Below are 27951 nucleotides of genomic sequence, written 5' to 3' on the forward strand. Positions count from 1 at the left end.
GGTTCAACTGCTTAATGAGGATGGCAAATTGATAACAGATGACAAAGAAAAGGCTGAAGTGCTCAATTCCTACTTTGCCTCAGTCTTCTCCCAAAAGTGGGTCTATGACCTCCCTGGAAAAAGTGAAGCAGACGTTGAGGGGGCAGGATTACAGTTTGAGATTGATAAACAAATGGTCAAAGAACACCTAATTTCCTTGAATGAGTTCAAATCTCCAGGGCCCGATGAACTGCATCCTAGAGTAATGAAGGAGCTAGCGGAAGAACTCTCAGAACCTTTGTCTTTTATCTTTGCAAAATCATGGAAGACGGGTGAGGTGCCGGACGACTGGAGGAGGGCTAACGTTGTCCCTATCTTCAAAAAGGGCAAAAAGGAAGAACCTGGGAACTACAGACCAGTCAGTCTGACATCCATCCCTGGGAAAATTCTGGAGCAGATTATAAAGAAGTCAATCTGTAAACACCTTGAAATCAATGCGGTGATCACTAGAAGCCAACATGGATTTGTCAAGAACAAATCCTTTCAGACAAATTTGATCTCATTTTTTGATAAGGTAACCTCCCTTGTGGACCGTGGGAACGCTGTGGACGTCATATATCTTGACTTCAGCAAAGCTTTTGACAAAGTACCACATGACATTCTGATTAACAAACTAGCTAAAAGTGGGCTAGATGGAACAACTATTAGGTGGATTCACAGTTGGCTACAGAATCGGACTCAAAGAGTACTTATCAATGGAACCTTCTCAAACTGGGGAGAGGCAACGAGTGGGGTGCCGCAGGGCTCAGTCCTGGGCCCAGTGCTCTTCAACATTTTTATTAATGAATTGGACGAGGTGGTGCAGGGAACGCTGATCAAATTTGCAGATGACACAAAATTGGGTGGGATAGCTAATACCCTGGAAGACAGAAACAAACTTCAAAGTGATCTTGATAGGCTAGAGTGCTGGGCTGAAAACAACAGAATGAAATTTAATAGGGATAAATGCCAAGTTCTACATTTAGGAAATAGAAACCTAAGGCACAGTTACAAGATAGGGGATACTTGGCTCAGCAATACTACAAACGAGAAAGATCTTGGAATTGTTGTAGATCGCAAGCTGAATATGAGCCAACAGTGCGATATGGCTGCAAGAAAGGCCAATGCTATTTTGGGCTGGATTAATAGAAGTATAGCTTCCAAATCACGTGAGGTACTGGTTCCTCTCTATGCGGCCCTGGTTAGGTCTCATCTAGAGTATTGCGTCCGGGGAAAATGGCATTGGAGGCTGCAGTGCTGTGTGAGTCTCCGTGACTCACATAATTTATTTTAGAAGTTTTACTGTTTTATTGACCTATTTTAAGCAGTTTTACTCTTTTACTTGTTTTTATTGCTCTTACTGCCCTCTGCATTTCCAGCTTGCAGTTTTGTAGCTCTTCGATGTGCTGCCTCCTTCTTTGAACTGTAAACTGCAGTCCGCTTTCTATTAATTTTATTAACACCCGGTAGCTCTCGAGTATTAGTTGCCACTCCCTGAAAGGAGTTTTAATTTTTTTTAGTAGTGTGGACTTTTCTAGTTTGCTTATCTCTAGGTCATTTGGCTGACTATGAGAAGGAAAAGAGTTTTATCACCTCCACAACATGCGAGTAATGCAAACAGTGCAGGCTCGACAGTTTTATTGTTCGGCAGCCTCCTCATGCCGTCTGTGCTGCTTTTCTGGCAGATGAAATCACTTTGTCTAACAGATATGCTCCTCTGGCCGAGGGAGGCGAAGTTACTGGTGAGTCTATCTTAGGAGACGCTGGCGTTCCTCAAACAAACCGTCCAACTGGCAAATCCACGGAAAACTCCCAAAGTGAAGCTTTTCCCCCTGAATTACTGGCTGAGCAATGTTTCCTAACAGCGAGGACACTCCAATTGATTAGTTCTAACTTAGAAATTGTGCTTAGCTCTTTAAATAAACTGCTGACATGGCTCCCAGAAAAGCTTCTCAGAAGGCATCCAGGCTCAACCTCCACCACGCCCTCCCCGTTTAGACCCGGTAATCGAACCTCACTGCAATAATGGAGGCCGTTTATCTTCAGCCCTCAATTGTGGTTCAGATATTGGAATAATAGAGCGAAATAATGGTGGTCTGGTTCTTCAGCCTTGCTTGATGGTTATTGATGTACATCCCCATGGAGGCCAGCATCCATTCTGGAGATCGGTTCAAAGTGCTAACTTAAACCTCAAACGGCTGCTAAATATTCAACCATCATATTTGTTGGCTGTGGAACCTCTTTTTTCTTCCCCTGTTTATAAGAGGTACCGATTGAAGTTTACTAAACCTACCATTCCAAATTTACTAATGAAGGAAAAACTTTTCCTGAATACTGTGGGGATCTACCCGTCACGGCTTTTTAAAGATCTCCAGGTTAAACCATTGATATCCATCAAAAGCCATTCTAATTCTATTCTCCAGCTGCAGTTTAATGCCCCTAAACTGAGTAGCAGCAAATCCATTGTTTTTTCAACTGCGGCGACTGAAGAAGCAGATCTACCACACAAAAGCTTTATATCTTCTTCCTGCCCACTGTGTGAAGACCAGCCTCAAATCATCCAGCAATCTCCGAGCAGGCCCTCCGACTCCTTTATGTTGGAACAGGTTCTGTCTCCCGATTCACTTCATTCGGGGGTGGAGGTCGATTTCTTTTGCGCTCAGCCCTTGGCCGAAGGGCAACATACCATCACCACCTTGCAAGATCTGATAACTTTTGGTCAAGACACTCCTGTGAAAGTTGACAACACTTGTCCAACGTCGTGCCTCTATCCAGGAGCGTTGCATACATCGGTGGGGAGCAAGTCATCGTCCATCCCATCCTGCCAACTGCCACAGCCGTCTGAAGGGCCGCCCAATGCTAATCAAGTAGGGCCGACATCAGAGTTAATATCGCCCAGTATCATCGATTCCGACCCACAGCTTCCATTGAACCACATGACAGCAAAGGGGAATGGCTGTATTCAGAGGGACATGGATGGATCATTGGTTGGGATTACCCCACTGGATTGATGCCAGTGGCCCCAGGGTGATTCCTATCTCAGGATCATATCCTGGAATATTGCGGCCTGGGCAAACAAGCTGCTTTTGTCAATATATCTCTTCCTTTGATGTGATCCTGCTTCAGGAAACTTGGGCCATGGACACTGTTGTTGTTAACGGATTTGCCTCCTACTCTTTGAATGCTCACCGGGCAAATAAGAAAGGTCGCTCAAGGGGTGGCCTTGCCATCTTGGTGTCCTCTTCACTGATAGCTAAGGTAACTGAATTAGAAAATTGTGAACAACTGGCATTTGGAATTTGTTTGGAAATTGATGCTAGTCATTTTATTTTTGTGACTGTTTATATCCCTCCTGCTAAATCCAATGAGCAGATCAAGAAATTCTGGCATAAAGTAGAGAGCTATTTATCCACTCAAATTATTAGGCTCCCTGATGCATATTTATATATTCTGGGTGACTTTAATGCCAGGATTGGCTCCAATAACAACGATCTAGAAGCAAGATACCATATCTTGAGTGAACTTAGGGAAAATCGAAATTTTCCACACAGAAACTCAAAAGATCAGTTTCTGAATTACGCCGGTTTTTGCCTGGCTCAACTTCAGCTCAGTCTGGATTTAATTATTTTAAATGGGGTGGACCTTTGGGAAGGCTCAGATGAATTTACCTTCTCAAATTCATTTGGTTCGAGCACAATAGACTATGGCTGGCATCTAGAAATGCCTTCCAGTTAGTATACCATTTTTATATAGGTACAAGAACCTGTAGCGATCACCAGCCCCTAACCCTTACTTTATGTGCTCCAACTCTAATCTACGACTACCCCATACCCACTTAACTGATGTCCTGCTCGAGTGCCCACACAGAATAAGGATAAAATGGTCTGATAAATTAAGCAGTCTTCTAGAGGAAAGATTAAACTCTGATTCGGTAATTCGATTAAGATCAGCAATTTTGTCGAAGGAATCAGTTGCATCCTCTATAAAAGCTTATGATGATCTAATCGGCTCTTTCCAAGATGCTTTAACTCATGCAGGCAGGTCAGGGCCAGATAATACTGCCCCTACAATCTATAAGGGTCCTATTTGGTTTGACAGAGAATGTTACCTGAAGAAAAATGAGATAAGGGAGTCTTATATAACCTACAGAAAATCGGGCTACAATTATCTCCCTTCGACCTATTTTCAGCTAAAAAAGCAATACAAGTCCCTCATAGCCCAAAAAAGACGCCAAGCTGAACGAAACTCCTGGTCCTTGCCGTTAAATGCCTCCTTGAATAATGATTCAAAAATGTTTTGGCAGATTGTGTCGGGCGCCTTACGATCCAACTGCCAAGCACCTAGTTGCACAATTCCAGCTCAGGTCTGGGAGGATCATTTCAGAGCCATTTTTACCGACCCAGACACTATACAATCAGCTCAGGCTGATATGCAGGATGTCACTTTCTCCTCCCTCCCCCCCTGGAATTCGGTTTCTAAGGAGGAAGTGATTGAATTAATCCAACAAAGGGGGTAAGGCACCTGGCATAGATTTTATCCCTGCTGAATTTATTAAAATCAATCAGGATTGGTGGGCCCCTCTGTTAGCCACCCTTTTTACCGTTATAAATCAATCTGGCAAAATCCCTGACAGTTGGAGACACGCAATTGTGGTTCCGATATACCAAAAGGGACACCCAAAGGACCCTGGGAATTTTAGACCTATTAGCCTGCTCTCAATAATAGGCAAGATCTATGCTCGATTTCTATCTAATAGACTAACTGACATCATCGAGGCCAATAATGTTGTCACGGAGGCCCAAGCTGCCTTTAGAAAGAATCACTCCACCTCTGATCATGGTCTGATTCTTTTTCACTTAGCGGAGAAACATCTTAAATTTCTACGTAGCAAACTGTTTGTTGCCTTCATGGATCTGAAGTCCGCTTTCGACTCCATCCCTAGAACTAAACTATGGGAGAAATTAGATAAGATCCTGGTGGACAAAAGACTTCTTAATCTTATAATGGTTTTATACAGCGACAGCAGGATGCGAGTTAGATGTGGCACACAGGGACAGCTTTCAAATGAAATTCTTATGTCTAGAGGAGTAAGACAGGGCTGTATCCTTGCACCTACGCTATTTAACTTATACATAAACAATATTGAGGAGGCCCTGTCTGACCATGAAGGACACTTGCCCAAACTTGGTGCAAGGAAAATTCCTATTTTACTTTACGCAGACGATGCTGTTATTCTCTCCCGCTCTAGACCTGGTTTGAAACATCTTTTAATGAAATTTTCCAACTTCTGTTTGACCAATGATCTGAAAATTAATTTTGAGAAATCTAAAGTCATGGTCTTTGAAAATAGATTTTCTCAACGTCGGTGGTCCCTTGATGGGCATATCCTGGAACAGGTGAAAAATTTCTCCTACTTGGGGCTGTTATTCCATCATACCCTGTCCTGTAGTGCCCATAGATCGGCCACCCTTAACAAAGCTTTTAAAACTTGATTTTGTTCTGACTTTATACTGTTAGTTTTACCCTACCCAGTGCCTGTTTACCCTACCCTGTGCCTGTTTGCATTCTCTTCCCCTCCTTATTGTTTTATTATGATTTTATTAGAATGTAAGCCTATGCGGCAGGGTCTTGCTATTTACTGTTTTACTCTGTACAGCACCATGTACATTGATGTACCGAGGGGACAGGAGCAGGCAGAAGTAACATCGGGGCCTGCTCCTGCTGGACTCTTCCCCCCCCCCCACAGGGCAAACTGCCATCTTGGCCCTGTGGGGAAGAAGAAGGACCGAGGGGACAGGAGCAGGCCAAGGAAACATCGGGGCCTGCTCCTGCTGGACTCTTCCCCCCCCCCACAGGGCAAACTGCCATCTTGGCCCTGTGGGGAAGAAGAAGGACCGAGGGGACAGGAGCAGGCAGAAGTAACATCGGGGCCTGCTCCTGCTGGACTCTCTCTCTCTCTCTCTCTCTCTCTCTCTCTCTCTCTTTCTCTTTCTCTCTCCTCCCTCCCTCCCTCCTTGACTCCTTTTCCTTGTGTGTCATGTCTTTATTAGACTGTAAGCCTGAGGGCAGGGACTGTCTTTTTTGCTAAATGTAAGCCGCCCCGAGAGCCTTTTTTGGCTGAGGAGCGGGGTATAAGTATGATAAATAATAATAATAATAATAATATAAATAAATAATAATAATAATAATAAAGCTTCAGTCAGTTCAGCCACAATAACACGCTTTTTCTTTTCTAAAGGAGGAATGTTTATACCGTCTGCCATCAAAGTGTTTAATGCCAAGTCTGCAGCCCAGCTTTTATATGCCTCCAACATCTGGATAGGGGGATTAACATCTGAGATAGATAGGCTACAGACAAGGTTTTTGAGGACCCTTCTTCAACTCCCAAAGTGTGTCCCTAATTCGGTACTTTTGTTGGAAACCGGGGAAAGCTCTCTCTCACTTAGGGCTTGGTGGTCTGCCTTAAAATTTTGGATGGAAGTTAGTCTTTTTGGGAGGGGCTCAGGTCTGCTTCCCTGTCTGGCTCAGGACAACTATGTGAACAGCTGGTTCAAGCTTCTTGCCAGGAAGGCAGCTTCAATCGGTCTCTCCTCTTCCCTCCTCCTTAATCTGGGCTTGAATTTTGCTATGAAATCTGTTAAACAAAGACTGTGGGATATAGCCTTCTGTGACTTATGCGCTCGCTCTTATGTTTCCTGCTCTCCCAGTGCATTGCATGTTCATTATGTTGGGCCTCTTCAGCTGGCTGACTTATCTAAAGAACCTGTCGGTGGCTAAAAATCGTATTGCTTTCTCCAAGGCCAGATGCAATGTTTATTCTATTGAATTACTTCAGGGCAGATATGCTGGTGTCCCCTATCAGGAACGACGGTGCCCCTGTAGGAGCATGGAAGTGGAGACGATGGAGCATATCCTTCTGTCCTGTAGCTTTTATAATCAGGCCCGCCATCTTATGATCACCCCATTGTTGAGCAAACTGTCCAGAAGTTCAGACAAATTTTATGTTAAGTTTCTGTTGGAAGATACGTCCTCAAGAATAACTTTGGCTGTTGCTAAATTTCTTACAGTGGCAGCCAGGATTAGAGCTCTCTATGTATTAGACATAAGTTGATAATAGCTCCAACTGTATGATTTCATGTTTGATTCTTGTTCTTTGTTTTTTTCATGGATCTATGGATCGTAATAAAGAAGTATGTATGTATGTATTGCGTCCAGTTCTGGGCTCCACAATTCAAGAAGGACGCAGACAAGCTGGAGCGTGTTCAGAGGAGGACAACCAGGATGATCAGGGGTCTGGAAACAAAGCCCCATGAGGAAAGACTGAAAGAACTGGGCATGTTTAGCCTGGAGAAAAGATTGAGGGGAGACATGATAGCACTCTTCACATACTTGAAAGTTTGTCACACCAGGATGTGTGTCATCCTGGTGAGGGCCAGGATCTCTTCTCGATCCTCCCAGAGTGCAGGACACGGAATAACGGGCTCAAGTTAAAGGAAGCCAGATTCTAGCTGGACATCAGGAAAAACTTCCTGACTGTTAGAGCAGTGCGACAATGGAATCAGTTACCTAGGGAGGTTGTGGGCTCTCCCACACTTGAGTCCTTCAAGAGGCAGCTGGACAAGCATCTGTCGGGGATGCTTTAGGGTGGATTCCTGCATTGAGCAGGGGGTTGGACTCGATGGCCTTGTAGGCCCCTTCCAACTCTGCTATTCTATGATTCTATATAGACCTAGCTCATTGATAAATCAAGATGCCAAAATAGTGACAGCAATAATGACAAAAAGGATGAATAAATTTATGTTTAGATATATTAAAAGTGATCAGTGTAGTTTTGTAGCAGGGAGACGGATGTCGAATTTAATTGGAAGAGTGATAAATATAATAGATATAATAGGGAAGAGCAAGCTGAAAGCGGGATTAACGGCCCTGGATATTTTTTTAAACCTTTGATTGCATGGAATGGCCAGTATTAAAAATGATAATAGAAAAATTTGGATTTGGTGAAAGATTTAAGGGTTTGATAAATAAATTATATTCAAAAAACATTGCAGTGGTTGTGGTAAATAATGGTATGACAGAACAGATTTCCCTAGCCCAAGGTACAAGACAGGGATGTCCAGTTTCCCCGATTTTATTTGCTTTAGTCATAGAAATTTTAGCTAATGTGATTAGAGAGGGTGAAAGTATTAATGGGATTGGGAATAAAGAGAAGATTGAGTTAAGCTTGTTTGTGGGTGACACCTTACTAACGATTGAAAACCCTTTCGAGAAAATACATGGAATAGAACAGTATTTGAAGGAGTTTGGGCAAATGACAGGGTTGCAAATAAATTGTCCCAAGTAAGAGATGATGTTTTTTAATCATAGTAAGGAGGGAGAGCAAAGTTGGATTAGAAAAAAAAATATTAAGGTGAAAGATTCAATTAAATATTTAGAAGTATATATAACAAAAAAATTAGATAGCTTAGAGGATAAAAAAATTAATAAGTTAAAGCAAGAGGTTAAGAAAAAATAGAGGATTATAGGAAAACAAGATTATCATGGTTTGGTAGAATAGCAATTATTAAAATGAAGATTCTGCCTAAGATTAATTTTTTATTTAGGGTGTTACCAATTAATGTATCAGAAGTAGAATTGAAGTATTAGCAAACTATGATTAATAATTTTTGTAATGGAGATAAGAAAGCAGGGATTAACAAGAAAATATGGTGTAAACCTCAAAAAATAGGAGGATTGGGACTTCCTAATATAAAGTTATATAGCTAACCAGTTAAAATATATAATCGAAGTTATCGCAGGATCAGAAGAGTTAAATTGGTTAAGGTTGGAAGCACAACAATATTTAAGCTGGAAAATATTTTTTTTCAGTAAGTTTACTAAGAAAGGGTTGGGAAAAATTGAGAACCCTCTTTTAAAGAATATTTTAGAGGTTTGGACAAGGTTTAAAGATAAATTGATACCAACCATTTCCACTTTAACTCCAGTTGTAATTATGGGAAATTTTCCAGTAAATTTAAAGAAGGAATTGGAAAAGGAATTAAGGGAACAGAAAATAATTAAATTAAAAGACTGGATGGAAAAGATGGACAGCAAAGTACGAATAAGAGAGGTGGTAAGAAGGAGAAAGTTATTTTTGCTGAATGAGGTACAATTAGAACAACGGACAAGGAAATGGATAAATGAAAACAAAGACTGTAGAGAGTGTACAAGGTTTGAAAAGATGATTATACAAAGAGAGGATAAAGGACAAAATATAGTTATAAAAGGTATAACGAGTGGAATATATAAAATATTGCAAACAACAGAATGAAATTTAATAGGGATAAATGCCAAGTTCTACATTTGGTGAATAGAAACCAAATGCACAGTTACAAGATGGGGGACACTTGGCTCAGCAATACTACAAACGAGAAAGATCTTGGAATTGTTGTAGATCGCAAGCTGAATATGAGCCAACAGTGCGATATGGCTGCAAGAAAGGCCAATGCTATTTTGGGCTGGATTAATAGAAGTATAGCTTCCAAATCACGTGAGGTACTGGTTCCTCTCTATTCGGCCCTGGTTAGGCCTCATCTAGAGTATTGTGTGCAGTTCTGGGCTCCACAATTCAAGAAGGATGCAGAGAAGCTGGAGCGTGTTCAGAAGAGGGCAACCAGGATGATCAGGGGTCTAGAAACAAAGCCCTATGAAGAGAGACTGAAAGAACTGGGCATGTTTAGCCTGGAGAAGAGAAGATTGAGGGGAGACATGATAGCACTCTTCAAATACTTAAAAGGTTGTCACACAGAGGAGGGCCAGGATCTCTTCTCGATCCTCCCAGAGTGCAGGACACGGAATAAAGGGCTCAAGTTAAAGGAAGCCAGATTCCGACTGGACATCAGGAAAAACTTCCTGACTGTTAGAGCAGTGCGACGGTGGAATCAGTTACCTAGGGAGGTTGTGGGCCTTCAAGAGGCAGCTGGACAACCATCTGTCAGGGATGCTTTAGGGTGGATTCCTGCATTGAGCAGGGGGTTGGACTCGATGGCCTTGTAGGCCTCTTCCAACTCTGCTATTCTATGATTTTATGATTCTATGATAGGATACATTACAATTTTGGAAAGGAGAATAAGGGTCCTGGGGGATGGGGATGCTCGAGATATTACTATATTATTTATTTATTTATTTATTTATTTATTTATTTATTACTCTTATATACCGCTCCCATAGCTAGGGCTCTCTGGGCGGTTTACAGAAATTCTAAAATTGAGATTAAAAACAAGTATACAAAATTTAAAACTCTAAAACACAGAACATACACACATAAAGCATTAAAACCCGATTAAAAACTAAACATGTGGGTGATTAGGATGTGCCGCCATATGCCTGGGCAAGGGGAAAGTCTTAACCTGGCGCAGGAATGATAGCGTTGGTGCCAGGAAGCCTCGTCAGGGAGATCATTCCATAGTCTGGGGGTCACCACTGAAAAGGCCCTATCCCTCGTTGCCACATTCCGAGCCTCTCTCGGAGTAGGCACCCGGAGGAGGACCTTAGATGTTGAACGTAGTGTCTGGGTATATTCATGTCGGGAGAGGCGTTCCGTCAGGTATTGTGGTCCCAAGCCGTGTAAGGCTTTATAGGTCAAAACCAGCACCTTGAATTGGGCTCGGAAACATACAAGCAGCCAGTGCAAGCGGACCAGAGCAGGTGTTATAAGGTCAAACCTTCTGGTTCCCGAAATCAGTCTGGCCGCTGCATTTTGCACGAGCTGCAGCTTCCAAACCACGCATTTCTGAGATGTGTGGTTTAAGGCCCGCCCATGCTTCCATCCAAGGAGAGTCCTATGTGTGTTAGCTCTGTGTGTGTGTGTGTGTGCTGGCAGTGTGTGTGTGCTGGCAGTGTGTGTGAGGGGAGGGCTGCAGTTTTCTGTGTGTTGGGATGGTTTGGAAGTGATATTCTTATTAAATAATGCATTTTGACCCATACACATTCCTATGCAATTTGTTTGATATAATTGGAATGATGTATATTTTATAAAAATTGCTGATAATTGGCCATCCTTCTTAAAAAATCTTTTTAAAAATTAACAGGGTTGCCATCATCATCATCATCATCAATCTCTCTTTTCTTTCTTGTGGTGGTTTTCCTAGGTGAACGTGATTGGCTTTGCCAAGTGATGGTGTCTTTTACTGATTCAGAAATTCCCTGACTATTGAACATGTTTTATGTATGACCGCTTTCTGGATGTTGGCGTGCATGTATTTTGGTAGGCCTAATTTCTGAAGGTTTTCTTTAAAAATAAAATGATGTGATGCTGGTGACTGATGTGACTAATGGAATAATTGTAACTTTTTCCTGTTGCCATAGTTCTTTAACTTCCATAGCCAGTGGTGTATATTTTTCTCTCGTGTCCTCTTCCTTTTCTGCAACATTTTTGTCATTAGGTATTGCTATGTCAATGAGGTAGTTGTGTTTTTCTTGGTTGTTTTTGACTGTTATGTCTGGTTGAAGTTTAAGCAAGCTAAGAGGTGCTAGCTTTTAGTCCATTTTGTTCCATGGCTAATGTTTGCAAACTAATAGTAGTTTATACTCTTTCTGAATGCTTGGTTGCTTGTTTGTTGTACTAGATTTTTCTGTACTTGTCAACTGCTTCATTTGTTCAGTGGTAGCAGTATGCTGAATCTGTGAGTATGGATATGAGAACGGTGATGGGGAAAGATTGTTAAATGTTAGGAAAGGTTAGACTATGGTCACCCAGTGAAGGATTTGCAGTCAGAAAAGATATTTGAGGGAAAGGGAGACTGTATCACACAGAGTATAGCAAAAGCTTCAAAGTACAACAAAAGCTACAGAAGTAGGAATGAGTGAAGTTAATTTCAGATACATTGAATGTCTCACTTGTTCTTTATTCCGGTGATTTTAACATTAAGATGTTATGTAGAACAACTTTGTCTTAATTGTGTGCTGTGAAATCAGACATGTGACCAAGGCCATGTTTGGGTAGGCATGACCCCTTGGGGGCTGGGCATGTTGGTGGGCATGCCCCCTTGGGGCAGCCATGTTGTCCTCCTTTTTGGTTTCCAAAATATGGTCACCCTAAATTAAAACTGTGTGTAATGTGTGAATGCACTTGAAGAACCATGGTTACAGGTAAGGCAACCTGCATTTTAAAAACAACAACAACTGAGATCAAACAGTAGATTTGATCTAAGAGGCTTTAACTCATTGATTACTACTAGTGTCTCAAAATTAAATGTTTTTCTTAATGGACCATTCTTGCTAAGTTTATTGTTTTAGTGTGTCCCTGTGCAACCAGGAAGATCCACATGTAGCAGCAGGATTCTGTTCACACAGCTCATGCAGTCTGAAGTTTGCATCAGGATCCAAATCCCATTGCAATGCTCTTTCACGTCCTATAATCTTCATGTATATTTGGGAAACTTTACTGAATATAATACAATTAATAGACTAGAAAGTGTTGGATATTCAGTGTTCCTTGTGGCAGGATACCGCTGAGGCTTGTCCTACTCACCGTCGGGAGGCCGGCCCAGGTTTGCTGTGTGTGTGCGCGGGTGGGGCAGCGGTAGCGAGATTAGCAACGGCAGTGGAGGAAGCTGAAGGGGTGAGAGCAACAAGCCGCGGACCTGGAAGTGGAGCCAGGGAGGGTGCGCTTCGGGGGCTCAGATTCTAGTGAAAGATGGTGGATCGCTTGGCAAACAGTGAAGCAAACACTAGAAGAGTCAGCATAGTGGAAAACTGTTTTGGAGCTGCTGGTCAGCCTCTGACTATTCCTGGCCGTGTCCTGATTGGTGAAGGAGTACTAACAAAGCTGTGTAGGAAGAAACCAAAAGCAAGGCAGTTCTTCTTATTCAATGATATTCTTGTGTATGGCAACATAGTCATCCAGAAGAAGAAATATAACAAACAGCACATTGTTCCATTGAAAAATGTAACTATTGAGTCCATTCAGGGTGAGGGAGATTTACAGAATAGATGGCTTATCAAGACCCCAACTAAATCTTTTGCAGAGTATGCTGCTACTGCAACAGAAAAATCGGAATGGATGAACCACATAAATAAATGTGTTTCTGATTTGCTGTCCCAAAGTGGGAAGACCCCCAGTAACGAACCCCCATGCAGCTGTCTGGATACCTGATTCTGAAGCCACTGTATGTATGTGCTGCCAGAAAGCAAAATTTACCCCTGTCAATCGTCGACACCACTGCTGGAAATGTGGGTTTGTGGGCCCTGTTCTGAAAAGAGGTTTCTTATTCCCAGTCAGGCCATAGCTAGACCTAAGGTTTATCCCTGGATCGTCCAGGGGTCAAACCTGTTCATCTAGGTGCCACACAGGGGATCCAGTGCTCAGGCAGGGGTGAACCCTGGATGATCCCAGGATAAACCTTAGGTCTAGCTGTGGCCTCAGTCTTCCAAGCCTGTGTGAATCTGCGACTTCTGCTATGACCTCCTGGCTTGTTTCAACAAAATATAACTAAGATTAACCAGCTTGTCTGAGATTGGATGACATGGCAGCTGCAATTAATCTAAACTGCATGTTTCTTCTACTGAAAGGATAATATGAAGATCTTCTGTCCATAGTGCAGATACTAACTATAAGGTACATCTTGAAATGGAAATTAACATTTGTTTTTAAGAAATTAACTTTTGTTCTTACCCTATGTTGTGCAAAAGACTGGGTATTTGAATGTCACACTTATATTTGCTCAATTGTCTTTGTATGTTGCACATAAAATTTATCCTCCATTTGGCAACATGCTCTGTGTAGCAACCCCTAACCACATTGTTATTTGTGAATGAAATTCACTCTATGCTGCAATTGATCCCTGAAGCTGTTACCAAATGTTCCTTGTCAATATGGAAGATGCAGCTCAAAGAGCAGATGTTTATATTAACTTGGACAAAGATCTGGGAACTTTTAAGAGATGGGAAGGATAAAAGATGCATAGATATAAAAGGTGATGGATCGAAAAGCGCGTCTTTGTTTGACAGATATTTGTTCTTGAAATGTGACTGACAGTGTAATCCTACGTTTGTCTACTCAGAAATAATCCCATTGATTTCAATAAGGTTTACTTTGAGGTAAGTGTGTATAGGATTGCCATTTAAATTTCATGAAGATATAATGTATGACTTAAAATATGTTGGACTTTCAGGACACACTTAGGGCACAGAAATAAGGGTTCAAACAGACACCCAGCATTTCATGCTCCAAGCCCAGAATTCTAAGCAGTTGCAAGACAAAGCAGAAAGCTCTGAATTCAGTACTGAGGCTTAAATGGATTATAAAGCACACACACATTTTGAAATAGATGTGAAATTTATTAACAATAAGGAAAGGAAACGAATAAAAAAAGGTATATCAATATCGGAGGATCTAGCCTGGCCTATACTTTACTGAAGTAAGGGTCTTCCTATAGCACAGGATGCAAAAGTTCCCAGGCCCAAAAGCCAGTTGACAAACAAAGACTGAAGATCAAAACAAGGACTGGATTGAAGAACAAATTCAAAGATGGAGACCAACAGGAAGACCCAATGTGAAGCTACCCCCCCCCCAAGCTTTATAGCCCCTGGACCTTGAGATGTGTGAGGTGAGCTTCCATAGCCAATCACTGTTGGGCTGAATCCAGTAGGGGAGTGCAAAAGCTCTTACTGCAACCCAGCTGAAATCACTCTGTCTAATTTTGGCATAAATTCAGCTCTGATCTTGAAGGCCTGAAGACTGGAAAACTTTATGATAACTCATGCAGGTAGTTTTAATGAGTGTGTGCCACACCTCCACACAAAATGGAGCTTGTTACCAGAAGCTAAATCTCAAAAAGAAAGTGGTTTTCTTGACAAATGTTGTACCACATTTTTCTATTACGAATTTGACTGTGGAACTCTATTCAAAATTCAAACATTAATTTTATATATTTATTAAGCATATTTGTATCTTGTCTTCCTAGTTGAAAACTGAATCACTGAATGTGGCTAACAATGTGATGCTATTACACATCTACTCAGAAATAGATTCCATTGGAGTTCTATTTGACTTACTCACAGTTAAGGGGGGATATAAGTGCAGTTTAAGAAATACAGAGATCTAAAAACTATCACAAAAGCAACTTAAAAACTAACATAATAGTAGCAAGTAAAATATCAAGTAAGACCACAAACCCAGAGGTGAATCAGATAAATTTACTAACATGAAGGGCAAAAGCCTGCCTAAATATAAAATGTTTCAGGAGATGGCAAGATTCCACCAGAGAAAGAATATTGAAAACCTGAAAGTTTCTGAATGTATGCAAAGTGTAATTTCATCCCCAGAATTAAATATTAGTGTTTTAAACACTGTATAGCCAATCATTTCCTTAAGTAACTGTATTTGATATCTATTAGGGACTAGATTCTTTGTGGAATTTTTGGTCTGACAAAATGCAGCTGTTGCTAATATTCTTATCTGCGCACCTTTCTTGCTGATGTTTTTGACCAAGGGCTCTTTGCCCTTGATCTTCCTTTTTGGGCCATTTCAAGGCACATGATTGATTCTCATTTCCCTTTTGCCTTCCAGATCTGTATGTCTGTGCTGTATTTGTGTGCTCTGTGGGCATTGTCAGTATTTTGCTGTTCACTCTTGTCATCTTCTGCCAAACCTTGATCAACAAAAAACAATCCCATGGTGAGTGATGAAAAAATGTTGAGACACATAAATGCTGCTTTTGTGGGGCCAAATTCAAACCATGAGAAAGCATGATTGGCAGTAGTACTGAGGGGGATATTGTATCAATGTTTTCCATGTTCTTTAAAAATGTAACTGCATTTCAGTAATGAAAGAACACTGGAAGTGAGGAACGCTTGCTGTTGAGTGGCTATCCCAGAAAGAGGGAGAAAGGGGATTGCAGGACTGTTGAAGGTACCTGGATGAATGCTCATTTGGGCATACTGAAAGGAGACTAGTGGGGAAAGAGGTCCCTACTTCAGATTCCAGTGGTGACAATGGGGAGATATGAAGTACTAGCAAAACATTTTGAAGTTCAGTTAAATACATTTCACCCACATTCCTCATGAACATGAAGTATTATGTGAATTCCAACAGGTTATTCAATCCAGTTCTATTTATTACTAGCTGATATACCCAGCGTTGCTCCCCCTCCCCCCGCAAAATATATGTCTGCGAGGTAATCATCTTGAAGTAGTAGGACGGTGCTAGGCCTGTGAGTTAAATGAATTCAATTTGTTTATTTTTTTCCCTCTCTCACCCCCACAATAACCTCACAAGGTAGGCCGGTGCTAGGCCTGTGAGGTAACTTTACAACTCCCAGCATGCCTTGGGCAGGATGGAAGATTTACTGAGCTTTGGCAGCCATCATCTGGAGGTGGCTTGCCATCCTGGACCTGAAGGGAGAGTGCCTGAGGCCAGATGCCTTGGTTGCTAGGCACCATCAGGAGCAGGAAGGTGCAGCTCCGGCCCTGTCACAAACATCAACTACTGAACTAACTGTCAGTCAGTCAGACGGCTGGCTCCCTTATGGCCTACCTACGGGCACTGATTGCACAGTGCAGCAGCATGGACTATCTTGGCCAGACTTGCCAGCCCCAACGTTTGGTGGGTGAGAAGCGCAGGCTGAGGCAGGCACAGGCCTTCAACCCAGCCACCCTCGGAGGCCTCCCAGCACCTGCCAAGAGCCCTGAGCAGAAGGTGGTTGAGCGGACCATGGAATAGCTGTGGCTTTAAGCTGTGGCCTGCATTGGGGGTGAGCAAGAGAGAGAGAAAGAAAAGAATTTAATTTATTTTAAAGTTACCTCACAGGCCTAGCACCAGCCTACCTTGCAGGGTTGTTGTGAGGGTCAGAGAGGGAAAAAATACAAATTTAATTCGTTGAAAAGTTAACTGACTGGCCTAGCACTGGCCTACTACTTTAAGATGATTACCTAGCAGACATATATCTTAGGGGGCCAAGCAACACCAGGTATATCAGCTTGTTACTGAATAAAGTTTATGATTTTTATGTAAAAGCCTGACTATACCATTGAAACAGAAGAGTGAATGGAGGAATGACTGATAGCTGAGGCTAGAATGGAATGTTGAGTGGGGCTAGTGGCAGTTGGAGAAAGTCAAAGACAGTAATAGGTCAGGGAATTCATGCGGAGTTAGGATTGAGAGATAGTGATCTGGTTTGCTAACCCATGCTTTATTTAAAATAAGCCACTCTACATGCCAGTACTACACCTCCCAGCATGCTTTTGGTGGCCGCAGGTGCCCACATCCTCTGAGAGGCGCTTCCCTCCTCTCATTGCTGATGCTGCTCTTCAATAGAGGATTGAGGAGTAATATTGCAAAGGAGAAGAAGTAAGTGGGTGTTAGTGGACACGCCAAACTCTGGCCAAGTCCTGCCTAGACTGCCCTGACCTGCACTTCTTGTCCACCAAGCGAAGGGTCAGGACCAGCCTACCTACTTGCTCCCCTTCATTGAGCCTATGTCTGGGCATGCGCAAAGTGCCTCCCCTTCCTCCCTCCCTTGTAAAACAGTGATATAAGGACGGGTACCTTTTAGCATGCTCAGAGTTCGTCCTCTCAAAGTCATGCTGTTGCATTTGGTTATGATTTAAAAACCATGGATGGCAGGTGGGAGGAGGCAGCACAAATGGACACAGCCCATTTATGTGGTTTGTTTCCTTTTACATGGAATTGGGTTGACTGCTCAGGACCGATCTTAGGGGTATGGGTTGTGAATGGCACGCAGCGGCCACCCACCTGTGTACTCACAATGGCCACCAAAGTCCAGTAAGTCTGGCCTCCTACCCATGGCATTCTGGGAGTTCCACCAAAGTCATGCTGGGCATTGTAGGCTTTTTATTAAATTATTTTAAAATACTTAAAATTTCATGTTTTTAGATTTTTCTGGTACATTGTACAGCCAGACCTTTCAGCTTGCCAAATTTCAAGTTTCTAACTCATCTGGAAGTGGGTAAACATTTACGGACATACATCCCACACACATACTTTCAACTTTATAGGTAGAGATTTATTTATTATTAACATTTATATACTGTTATCTGCTAAAACGTGATCAAGGCTGAGTACAATTTAAAACAATAAAAACAAGAACATTAAAATAATTAAAACATTAAAACTACACATTTTGAAAGGCTACATTGAAAAGATGTGTTTTACGATGTTTCTAAAGGCCAAGAGAGTAGAGGCCAATCGTAGTTCTTGAGGGAGCAGATTCCAAAGTTTAGGGGAAACATTGGAGAAAGCCCTTTCACACATGCCCAACAAATGGGCCTCTGCACGTAATGGCACCCTCCAAGGGGCTCTTTTGCAGATCTTAATACTTAAGCAGGTTTGTAGATAGACAGTACTAAGTCATTTGGGGCTTTAAAGATGAAAGGTTAACCAATGCCTTGATCTTATATTACAAGCCATAGCTGATTTCAAGACCATTCGGCAACGCTGGCTGGGCATCATGTGGTCATGCGTGCTGCCCAGGTTCACATGGCGATCAGGCTGCACCATCAAAGCGATGGAACGGGCGTGGCAAAACGTGAACAGCGAGATATTCAGAGATTTACTCAAACATGGAGGCTTTAGCATCCAGCACCCTGCTATCACATTAACCCGGAGGGAGCTTTACAGACAGGATGGCATACACCTGTCTGACTTAGGCAATGATCTATTCCTACATGATCTGCAAAGGGCCCTGAGAGGCATATTCCTAGGCGTGGGGGGGGGGGAGCGACTAAGCAAGTGGCTTGACACCCCCCGTGGCAGGTAGGAACGGGCATCCACAGGGAACCAAATGGCGGGCATTCATAGGCACTGTTACAGTGATAGGTGATTCCCGAGGGCTCCCAGTGTTGAGCCTTGTGGCCGGGCTGGGGGATAAGGACCACCTATGAGGCCGACCTCTCTCACCCACCTTGAGCCAAGGGGGCATGGGTTGGGGGTGACAAGGGAAGGTCTCCCTACCCCATCAGGGGATGGACAGCAGGGTGGCGAGAAACAGAGCGCCACCCGCTGGGCCGTGAAAGCTCGCCCCTCCGCATAGAAGGCCTGCTTGCAGGCTTGACTGGATGCCCGACAGGAACCCTTTGCAGATCTTGAATAAAAGTGGCCCAGTTTAAATCCAATCTGTGGTGTCGTCTCTCATTTCTTGCGTCCGCCCCACAATGGCTGATGAAGGAACTCCTATGAGGAAAGGTTAAAGTAGCTTGCCTTGTTTAACTTAGGAAAAAGGCAAGTAAAGGGGGATGTGATAGCATACCCACCAACATGTCCAGCCCCTAAAGGAGTGTGCCCACCCAAACATGACCATGGTCACATGTCTGATTTCACAGCACACAATTAAGACAAACCTTTTCTATATAACATCTTAATGTTAAAATCACTGGAATAAAGAACAAGTGAGACATTCAATGTATCTGAAATGAACTTCACTCATTCCTACTTTTGTTGTTTTAGCTGTACTTTAAAGCTCTGTGTGATACAGTCTCCCCTTCCCTCAAATATCTTTTCTGACTGCAAATCCTTCACTGGATGACCACAGTCTAACCTTTCCTAACATTTAACAATCTTTCCCCATCACCTTTCTCATATCCATACTCACAGATTCAGCATACTGCTACCACTGAACAAATGAAGCAGTTGACACGTACAGAATTATGTAGTACAACAAAAAAGCAACCAAGCATTCAGAAAGAGTATAAACTACTATTACCCTGAAAACATTAGCCATGGAACAAAATGCACTAAAGGCTAGCACCTCTTAGTTTGTTTCAACTTTAACTGGACATAACAGTCAAAAATAACAAAAAAATCCCAACTACCTCATTGACATAGCAATACCTAATGACAAAAATGTTGCAGAAAGGAAGAGGATAATAGAGAAAAATATACACCACTTGCTATGGAAGTTAAAGAACTATGGCAACAAGAAAAAGTTACAATTATTCCATTAGTCAAATCAGTCACCAGCACACCAGCATAACATCATCAGTATTTTTTACAGAAAACCTTCAGAAATTAGGCCTACCAAAATGCATGCATGCCAACATCCAGAAAGCAGTCATACTTAAAATATGTTCAATAGTCAGGAAATTTCTGAATCAGTAAAAGACAGCAGCGTGCTTCAAACAACATGCTAAACCATGCTGCTTAACCACAAAATGTTTAATGCATTCCCTTAACCATTTTGTGGTTAAGCAGCATGGTTTAGCGTGTTGTCTGAACGAAGCCATTGTGACTTGGCAAAGCCCATCATGTTCATCTAGAAAAACCACCACGAGCAAGAAAAGAGAGATAAATGATGATGGTGGTGATGATGATGAATAGTAAAGGCAACCCTGTTAATTTTTGAAAGATTTTTTTTAAGAAGGATGAACAATTATCAGCAATTTTAACAAAATATACATCATGCCAATTATATCAAACACACTGGAGAGGAAGGTCTATGGGTCAAATGCATTATTAAAAAATGAATTACTATCTTCTACTACCAGCTAGAGACCCACTTCTTCCTTTGCACTACTGAGCAAGTAGATACAAATAACTCAAGCAAGCGAGCCAAACCACATATTTATTTATTTATTTATTACATTTTTATACCGCCCAATAGCCGAAGCTCTCTGGGCGGTTCACAAAAATTAAAACCACAGTAAAACACCCAACAGGTTAAAACACAATTACGAAATACAGTATAAAAAGCGCAACCAGGATAAAACCACACAGCAAAGTTGATATAAGATTAAAATACAGAGTTAAAATAGTAAAATTTAAATTTAAGTTAAAATTAAGTGTTAAAATACTGAGTGAATAAAAAGGTCTTCAGCTGGCGACGAAAGCAGTACAGTGTAGGCGCCAGGCGGACCTCTCTGGGGAGCTCGTTCCACAACCGGGGTGCCACAGCAGAGAAAGCCCTCCTCCTAGTAGCCACCTGCCTCACTTCCTTTGGCAGGGGCTCACGGAGAAGGGCCCCTGTAGATGATCTTAAGGTCCGGGTAGGTACATATGGGAGGAGGCGTTCCTTCAGATAACCTGGCCCCAAACCGTTTAGGGCTTTAAATGTCAATACCAGCACTTTGAATTGGGCCCGGACCTGGACTGGCAGCCAATGAAGCTGGAAAAGGACTGGCGTGATGTGATCTCGTTGGCCAGTCCCTGTTAATAACCGTGCTGCCCTGTTTTGCACCAGTTGAAGCTTCCGGACCGTTTTCAAAGGCAGCCCCACGTATAACGCATTGCAGTAATCCAAGCGAGAGGTTATCAGAGCATGGATAACTGTAGCTAGGCTATCTCTGTCCAGATAAGGGCGTAGTTGGTATATCAACCTAAGCTGATAAAAGGTGCTCTTTGCCACTGAGTTCACCTGTGCCTCAAGTGACAGTTCTGGATCCAAGAGCACCCCCAAACTACGGACCCGATCCTTTAGGGAGAGTGCAACCCCGTCCAGGACAGGGCAAACATCACCTCGCCGGACAGATGAACCACCCGCTAACAGTACCTCCGTCTTGTCTGGATTGAGTCTCAGTTTGTTAGCCTTCATCCAGTCCATTACTGTGCCCAGGCACTGGTTCAGAACAGTCACTGCCTCACCTGGGTTTGATGAAAAGGAAAGGTAGAGCTGGGTATCATCCGCATATTGATGACACCTCAGTCCACATCTCCGGATAACCTCCCCCAGTGGCTTCATGTAAATGTTAAACAGCATAGGGGATAAAATAGAGCCCTGTGGAACCCCATGGCTTCGGAGCCACGGCACAGAGCACAGGCCGGCACCACTCCCTCTCTCAAGGAGGCATTTACAACCTCCTGGACCCAGCCGGCGATCCCCTCCTTATTTGATGTAATGAGCCACGAGGGGCAAGGGGCAAGCACACAGGTGGTCGACCGGACTTGGCCAAGCCACAGAAGATGGCAAAAAACATACCACAGAAGATGGCAAAAAACAACTATCTATATGTTGGGAGAGAATTTCCTTCATGACTCAAAATTCCTGATCCCAAGTAAGATGACCCAGCAAAGGTTTTAGGAAATCTCGCTCATATTGGCATAGGTTGAGATTTTTTGCTGCTCAGAATTTTCATCAGTAGAACTGCAATGGAAATACCTTAATGGATATGTCTTTTTGACTTTAAACAATTTTACTTTGGGCTTTCAGTCTCCAGAAGTTGCAGGTGGATGATATGAAATAACTAACAGAGGAGAAGTGAAAAACCCTTCTCCGCCCCCCACCATTCCTATCAGCATGAGAGCTAATAAATAGAACCAAAATTTCAGTGAATTTATTGGAAAAACTTAGGAAAATTCAAAGCGGTCCTGTGATCACTGCTTCAGTATGCTGAACTATCCTTGTCATTTTATGAGAGGGATATGAATTAATGAATTAATCCTTCAAAATGCCATATGGTGTGCCATTCTATGCTTTACAGCTGCTTAAAGTAACATAAATCATAATACCATCATGAATTAAGGATACAATAACACAAAACAGAAGACTGGAGGAGGGCTAACGTTGTCCATATCTTCAAAAAGCGCAAAAAGGAGGCACCAGGGAACTATAGACCAGTCAGTCTGACATTGGAGCAGACTGTAAAGAAGTCAATCTGTAAGCACCTTGAAAATGATGCAATGGTTACTAGAAGCCAACATGGATTTGTCAGGAACAAGTCCTGTCAGACTAATCTGATCTCATTTTTTGATCGGGTAACCTCCCTTGTGGACTGTGGGAATGCTGTGGACGTCATATATCTTGACTTCAGCAAAGCTTTTGACAAAGTGCCCCATGATATTCTGACTAACAAACTAGCTAAAAGTGGGCTAGATGGAACAACTATTAGGTGGATTCACAGTTGGCTACAGAATCGGACTCAAAGAGTACTTATCAATGGAACCTTCTCAAACTGGGGGGAGGTAACGAGTGGGCCCAGTGCTCTTCAACATTTTTATTAATGATTTGGATGAGCAGGTGCAAGGAACGCTTATCAAATTTGCAGATGACACAAAATTGGGCGGGATAGCTAATACCCTGGAAGACAGCAACACACTTCAAAGTGATCTTGATAGGCTGGCGTGCTGGGTTAAAAACAACAGAATGAAATTTAATAGGGATAAATGCCAAGTTCAACACCTAGGAAGAAACCAAATGCACAGTTACAGTACAAGATGGGGGATACTTGGTTCAGCAATACTACAAACGAGAAGGGACTTGGAATTGTTGTAGATCACAGTGTGATCCAGAGCAGTGTGATGTGGCTGCAAATAAAGCAAATGCTATTTTGGGCTGCATAAATAGAAGTATTCAAATAGAAGTAGATCAAATCATGCGAGGTACTGGTCCCTGAAGCAAAACATTTTTTTCTCTACACACCCCTATTTAAAAACAAACAAACATATTTTTAATCAATGTAGTGCAACTTACATTGAATCAGGAAGTGAGCTCCCACAGAGCTTACAAACAGGGAGCCCAAACAAGAGTTTGTCAGGGAGTATAGTCAAAGAGGAGACCAAGGCAAAGGAGAGAGGCCTTGAGTAAACCCAGGAGACTACCTATTCAAAGTTGCCATATATTCACCATGTGCTCCTGAGAGCTGTGATTGAAGGGGCATGTCCAGAGAGCTGCTGCTGGGCCTGAAGGGGCATGGCCTGATTGCTCTCAGCAGCTGAGTGGGTGGGGACTTTCATTCTGTTTCGTGACTCCTAGCTGAGCAGAGCAGAGCAGAAGAAGCTGTTCTAGAAGGTACATAAGGAAGCGAGCTCCCAGACGGAGAGAGTGAACAGGGAGAGCAAACAGGAGTTTCTCAGGGGGAGTTTGACAGGGGAGGTCCCTAACAAAAAATGTGGTCTTCTAACACACTCCTATAGCAAGGACTCTATTGTTAACCTTTAAGGGGTTCAGGACAAAGCACAGGCTATTCCAATAAAATCGGAAAGGGAGAAACTAAAAGGTAATAGAGATTATGGATGGAAAGGATTCCCATACTTAAAAGGCTGTCACACAGAGGAGGGCCAGGATCTCTTCTTGATCCTCCCAAGGTGCAGGACACGGAATAATGGGCTCAATCAGGAAGCCAGATTCTGGCTGGACATCAGAAAAAACATCCTGACTGTTAGAGCAGTATGACAATGGAACCAGTTGTGGGCTCTCCCACACCAGAGACATTCAAGATACAGCTGGACAGTCAGAGGTCAGGTTTACTTTAAGGTATATTCGTGCATTGAGTAGGGGGTTGGACTCAATGGCCTTCTCGGCCCCTTCCAACTCTACAGTTCTATGATTCTAGTCCCCAAATCCATATCCAATAATACCTTAATTAGGCCAATTCAAAGATGGTAAAAAAATCAAACTTTTGATCTATCTAGATCTCTCCATCGGTAATATGTTACACATTGCAGGTTGGCTAGTGGGTGGGGTTGCGAAGAAGAGTGGATATTGTAGTTAAGATGGTCAAATTTTTAAGATTTTATTTATTTATTGTATTTCTATACCAGCCATTATCCAAAGCTCTCTGAATGTTTGACCAAACAATGATACTGAGGAGGTGGGTATGCAGACATTTATAGAACATAAGTGCCATGCTGAATCAAACTGAGGGTCCTTCTAGTCCAGCAGTCTGTTCACACAGTGGCCCCTTCAAAAAAAATCTGCAGGTGATGTTAGGGTTTCACACTTCAGTGCACCACTGCATCACTTGAAGAGCACAATTTGAATGTCTGCAAACCCTCCTCCTCTTCCATATCATCTTAGGACTCTGACCATGCAGACATCTTCACTACAACCTCAGCCTTTCCCCCACTCCTGCCAACCTGCTTTTTGTAACATTTTGCCTGATGAAGAGATCTTGAAATTGCAAACACTTGCACATTATTTTATTTATTTATTTATTTATTTATTTATTTATTACATTTCTATACCGCCCAATAGCTGGAGCTCTCTGGGCGGTTCACAAAAAAACCCCACATTATTTATTTTTGAAATGGTCTTATTACAGGGAAACACAGGAGTGTTTCCCTGTGTTATATGTGATCAGTGAAAAGAGCGCTCCACCATGTTAAGGCCAAAATTGGGGGTGGGTCATTCTGACGTTCATAAAATGGAAAATGTTTCACCAATTTTTGGTCAACCAAACTCCAAAAAGCAGGGAAATTGGGAGTTAAGGCTCACAGGCCTATAACACCGCATCCTCCCTAAGGAGGCAGGAAGTGCCAGTGAAATTCTCATTCTCCCAAAGCAGATATAAACCATGAGGACAGGATAGAGAATAGGATATGCAGAGGTGACTGTGGGGTTGTGGAAAACTGATGAACAACTTAGGGCCACCTACTTCTCTTTTTTGTTTAGAGCAGCCCTTCCCCAACCTGGTGCCCTCCAAAGGTGTTGGACTACAACTCCCATCATTGCAAGTCAGTATGTCCCATGGTCAGGAAAGCTGGGACAGCAGGATAGGGAACGCTGTTCTATATCCTTACCAAATACAGGGGCTGCACAATATTTTTTTTCTCACACACATCTTGCATAGAGCAGCACGATTGATAACAGAAGGGGCACTATTTGTTGGATATGTAGAACCAGAGCAAGGGCTGGCACTTTCAGCTTTTGGTAAATACCCTGCCCTTCAAAGAACCAATGTTTTTCCTTAAAATGTGTTCATACAAAATATACTGTTCACTCCCCACAATCCCTCCACAATACATCATCTCATCAGAGTGACAGAGGAACAGAAAAGGATTAGTTTGGGTGTCTTGAACTAGCCAAAGCTAGCCAAAGCAGATATCTGCTTTGGCTAGCTTTGGCTAGTTGTGGAAAACTGATGACGAACAACTTAGGGCAACCTACTTATCTTTTTTTGTTTATTTATTTATTTATTGCATTTCTATACCGCCCAATAGCTGGAGCTCTCTGGGCAGTTTAGAGCAGCCCTTCCCCAACCTGGTGCCCTCTAAAGGTGTTGGACTACAACTCCCATCATTACAAGTCAGTATGTCCCATGGACAGGAATGCTGCAACTTGTACTCTCAAACTGGGGAGGTTCTGGAAAACTGATCGGGGAATGCTGTTCTAGAGCAAGGGCAGGTAAAATGTACATTTCTAGATGTTTTGGCATTCAACTTATAAAAGTCTCTGTCAGCATGGACAGTGATCAAGAATGCTGCGAATGCTGTGACCACAGAGAATTTAAGAATTGATGCATATTAATACGTATTGTGTACCCCTTATTCATATTAGTAGTTGTGTGCCTTGGCACAATTGGTGTTGGGGTTTTTTTTTAAAAAAAGAACATCTTTTTTCTTTCTACCTTTGCCACTTTATTTGTATTAGATTTATTTTAAAAGTGTAGAGTTCTTCCAGTCAGAATGGAAACCAGCAATTTTTCCTACGTGTTCAGCAGTGTGAGATCAAAGGCAGAACTACCACCTAATAGATTCATGTGTAAGGAAGGATTATTTTAAAAACTATTGATGAAAATGATTTTTGTCCTCACCATAATATGGGTGTTGCAGCGCAGCACATCTGGAGAGTACTAGGCTGGAGAAGGATGGTTTATACTTGGATCCTATACATGTCTTCTCAGAAGCCAGTGCCACTGAGTTTACTAGGGCTTCCCCCCAAGGGGTATAGGATTGCAAACTAATCTCATCTGAAAGGAGTTCAAGACACCCAAACTAATCCTTTTCTGTTTCACTGGCACTTTCTGCCTCCTAAGGGAGGATGTGGCGTTATAGACCTGTGAGCCTTAACTCCCAATTTCCCTGCTTTTTGGAGTTTGGTTGAAAACTGTAGAGCCTTTAACGTTGTTTTGTAAACCGTAGGTTTTTTGTTTATTGAATCTATATAAGAAGAACGCTCTTCCAGAACACTTGAGAACTACAAACTCAATCACTGCTTTTAAAACTCAGCTAAAAACTTTTCTTTTCCCTATAGCCTTCAAATATTGAGTTTGTTCTGACTCTATACTGTTAGCTTCACCCTACCCAGTGCCTGTTTACACTTCCCTGTGCCTGTTTGCATTCTCCTTCTCTCTTTATTGTTTACTACAACTTATTAGATTGTAAGCCTATGCGGCAGGGTCTTGCTATTTACTGTGTTATCTGTACAGCACCTTTTCCCCTGTGGTGCTATATAAATAAATAAATAAATAATAATAATAATAATAATAATAATAATAATAATAATAGTGATGTACTGGACCAATTTTGCTTATTTTGTTTTAAATTGAAGCTTGAGCAGTGTAACCTTGCTGAAATTTTTGAAACTGTTAAAAAGTTCAAAGCTCAAGCATTAATAGCAAAACATGATGTTTCTTAGCTCTGGGCCAAACAGTCTCCTATTCCACTGGCAATGGAAATCTTGTGATACCCTTCAAGATCACTCAAAGTCCCAGCCAAACTAATGAAGGAAGAGTTTACCACATTTGAGGCATCATTCGTTTGGCCAGGACTTTGAGTGATTTCCATATGGAGTGGGGGAATTTCTCCTTCCTATCATCCATGGCAATTGCAGGCAATTGCCGTGTGGTTGGCTTACTGATGCAGCTATTTGCGAAACACGTGGAAATATACTGGATACCTGTTTAACATTGAAGATATCTATGTAACTTTGGAATCTGTTTAGTACCAGGGGGGATCCGCACGTCGTACCCAGAGCGCTTCTATGCGACCCCAGTGCACCCCGAAAACGATTGTCTAACTTGCCTGTAAAAGAAACGAGAAAGAGGCATCCTTGCCGGCGAGGAGAGCTCGGTGGAGAGGAAAGGAAAGAAAAAGGAAAGCGTGCGCTGGCGAGAGAGCGAAGAGGGCACAGAAGAGCGGCTGATTTCCCACTTGTTTCCCTTCCTCAAAGGACCAAAAGCTGCCAGTTCTCTTCCCCACCCCAACCCGCCGCCGCCGCCCCACCAAAGGCTGAGGGGGAAGGGATGACGGCAGTGGCTCGGGTTAGAAAAGAGACGCGTCTCTCA

At 42.5% G+C, this 27951-nt stretch overlaps 1 protein-coding gene and 1 pseudogene across 1 annotated transcript in view; both read left to right on the forward strand.

Moving 5' to 3' along the window:
- Positions 1-27951, forward strand: part of VSTM4 (V-set and transmembrane domain containing 4) — a 121187-nt gene that overhangs the window by 47977 nt on the left and 45259 nt on the right. The window contains exon 4 of the mRNA XM_063125881.1: positions 15569-15676. Within this exon, the coding sequence (XP_062981951.1) occupies positions 15569-15676 (108 nt within the window). The remainder of the gene's footprint in view (positions 1-15568; positions 15677-27951) is intronic.
- LOC134399803 (pleckstrin homology domain-containing family F member 2-like) lies at positions 12631-14556 on the forward strand (annotated as a pseudogene).

This window comes from Elgaria multicarinata, chromosome 5, assembly GCF_023053635.1.
Source record: "Elgaria multicarinata webbii isolate HBS135686 ecotype San Diego chromosome 5, rElgMul1.1.pri, whole genome shotgun sequence".
Taxonomy (NCBI): domain Eukaryota; kingdom Metazoa; phylum Chordata; class Lepidosauria; order Squamata; family Anguidae; genus Elgaria; species Elgaria multicarinata.